At 47.1% G+C, this 2,903-nt stretch overlaps 1 protein-coding gene across 1 annotated transcript in view; it reads right to left on the bottom strand.

The window, feature by feature from the left end:
- The window catches only part of LOC108751380 (neurogenic locus Notch protein), a gene marked incomplete at its 3' end in the record, with an annotated part of 297,572 nt that extends 295,827 nt beyond the window's left edge, over nt 1-1,745 (bottom strand). Inside the window, exon 1 of the mRNA XM_018491558.1 lies at nt 1,546-1,745. Coding sequence (XP_018347060.1) covers nt 1,546-1,651 — 106 coding nt within the window. The remainder of the gene's footprint in view (nt 1-1,545) is intronic.
- Nucleotides 1,746-2,903: the final 1,158 nt, after the last annotated feature.

Genomic DNA, 2,903 nt, shown 5'->3' with positions numbered 1-2,903 from the left:
GGGGGGGGGAGGGGTCGCGGTCTCCGTTACGAGCGCAAAATATCGAGAGGGAGCAGCGAAATGTCGAGTTGGGAGCGCGTTAAACGCACAGAAGAAGGGATGACTCGCTTCCTGGAAAGCCGGGGCTGGGCACCTGTCCCTCAGGGGCTGCCAACTCGGGGGGCGAGGGCACGCGGGATGAGCACCGCTTGTACCGTTAAATTATATACCGTCACGTGCGTTTTTTTTTTTTTATCCGTTTGCAACCGTCGCGCCGCTCCGAAAACTGTCGGCACGCCCGCCTTCGCTGTCAACTGGACAGTCGTCCAGAACCTCGCGGTCTGCCGAACTCGAGGCGATCGGTGGGGCGTGTTTTCTTTCACCTGCTTCCGACCTGGGGGTCGATTCCGTGATTCGAGTGAGATCACTCACTCCTCGCACTCTTTCGCCTCACGTGAATTTGTCCGCGCGATTCACGCTCACAAATCACGCTTAAAAATCCATTTCATCCTTGTTGTCTGTGAAATGTTAAACGAAGACAAACGACGCTCGTGAGTTGTCAGCGTAAATCGGGCCCCCGCGGCCATGTAAAGTTCAACTTATTCCTATTTCTTTCCGATTCGAGAATTGAAAACGGATGAGTGAATAAGTCGAGCTTCGATTAAAAGTGGCGAAGAGTAAACCGTGAGTTATGGAACTGGGCCTAAACGATTTTCTGCCACTATTTACGAAGTCAATCCTGTTGTTGAAAATGAATATCTCTAAGCATTCTTTGTGCAATTCTCATATGTGGTTCGGAGGCTTCTTCATCCTTTTCATCCAGTAACAAAATTGCTACCACATATTGCCATTTGATTTTATTTTTGTCTTTCGACTGCACACAAATTCTATATTTGACCTTAAAACTGTCGGCTGTGGTTCCTCTCTCGCTCTATTTCTCAGCTTTTCTTCCTCGAATCTTACTCTCCATTCGACAAGAAATTTCTTGCCGTACGAAACTCCCCTGAGACTGCTTGCAATTGCGTCATGATGAAAGTTAGGGAATCACACGATGTAAGATGGCTCACATTTTCACCGTGATAAGAGTTAGAGAATCGATACCCTGACGATATAAATGAAAATAAAGAAAATTACGTCGGCGAGACAAGCAGTGATAGTTTCGAGGAACGACGATCGTTTGGCATCGAGAGAATCGTGGAGTACTCTCGGAGAGTTCGTGAAACCCGATCGACGGCGATGGTAGTCGATATTTTCGAGACAGATAGTAAAGCAAACTGACACGAGAGTACGGTAATGTCGGCCGTCAGGGGAAACGGAGCAGCTGAGGCGAGGAGGATCCTTCTCGAGGAGGATGCGATTATGGAGGACGATGACATCGGCGTCGACGCTGAGGCGCGTGTAAACAAAAGCCCCGTTGCGAGCGATATGCGAGGACGCGACGCGTCCAACGCGCCGGCGCTCGGCGTCGTTCGGCGCTCCTGTTGCCTAGCAGCGGAGCCCGCGACATGTGGCGGCGACTCCGACAGTCCGCGGGATGCACGAATACGCAGAATTTTATGTACTTACCGGATACCGTGGGCACGCAGTGATGAAACGTGGTGAACGCCAGCAACGCGAGCAATAACGGTCCGACCGTGAGCGCGTAATCCAATCTTGGCCGTGGCAGTGACATGGTGCCGTGTAAATATTATTATTACTTTTTTTTTTGTTATCCACACACGTCAGGTAGACACACACTCATCGGAAGGGAGCACGGGCGCACACACTCGGGGAAACGAACGAACGGACGGACGGACGGACGGACGGACGGACGAACGAACGAACTGACGGATGAAAGGATGGACGCGGACGGACGGACGGACACTCACCGGCCCGACGTACACTTGTTCGGTATTATTAGTGTATTACCGCGCGCCGTCACTCGACTGGGCGCATCGTACGCGACGCGCGTCACCAGCGGATACGTCACCAACCGAGTCCCAGTGTGCACGGCGTGCTCGCGCGGTTACGGGGAAAAAAGCATACGGCACGACGTAAACGAACACGACCGCGTCCGAAACACTTCTAGGCCCTATTGTTCGCTTAACGCGCTGAAAGTAGTTCCGTGGTGCGCGCGCACCTGCCGCCGCGCGCTGTATCGCTGCGCAAGCGGCGGGATGGCCGACCATGTGCGGCCAATCAGCGAGCGGATACAACGGCACGCCGGCCGCGGCACGCCCTCCACGAGCACCGTCAATTGTTCGAACACGAACATTTACGAGGGGATGATTCGAATTCATCCACAAACAGCTCGCGCTAGCGCTAACTTCGTTCTATGCAGATGGATCGAAAATGAAAGAAATAACCTGTTTATGTATGTATTTATTCACTTATCCATACAGTATTAACTCTTCGCCCGTAATGTAAGACTTTAACGATGCTTCGATTTTTGGAGATTATAAATTCTAATATAAAAATTTAAATCTCTAAGAAATATGTAAAATACAATCCAATTTGTACGATGGTAAAAACTCATTGCTCAAACTTTCAGGAATGTATAGGATTTTTATATTATATAAAAATTTGAAAAAATTTTTACGTTCCTGTGAAAGCTTTAAGAATAAGTTAATTTTACACTCATAAAAATTGGATTGTATTTTACTTATTTTCTACAGATATATATTAACATTAATAACATTAACATTTATTAAGTGAAGTAAAATAATATTCTTCCTCCGTTAACAATGTGAAATTTTCATCCTTCGTTTTCGAACGTTGATAGAGGAAACCGGAGCCAATTGTCACAGTTTTTGATCAGTGGATTTTAGCAAAAAATGGATGCATAATTTTGAAATATTATATGCGTTATAATATATTTACGTCCTTTAGGTATTAAAAAAATATTACTCTTAAATTCATCTCATATATAATAAAAATAAGTTATT

The sequence above is a fragment of the Trachymyrmex septentrionalis genome, unplaced genomic scaffold, assembly GCF_001594115.1.
Source record: "Trachymyrmex septentrionalis isolate Tsep2-gDNA-1 unplaced genomic scaffold, Tsep1.0 scaffold1, whole genome shotgun sequence".
Taxonomy (NCBI): domain Eukaryota; kingdom Metazoa; phylum Arthropoda; class Insecta; order Hymenoptera; family Formicidae; genus Trachymyrmex; species Trachymyrmex septentrionalis.
Note: the sequence above shows the minus strand (reverse complement) of the source record. Positions and strands in the feature narration are given on the sequence as shown.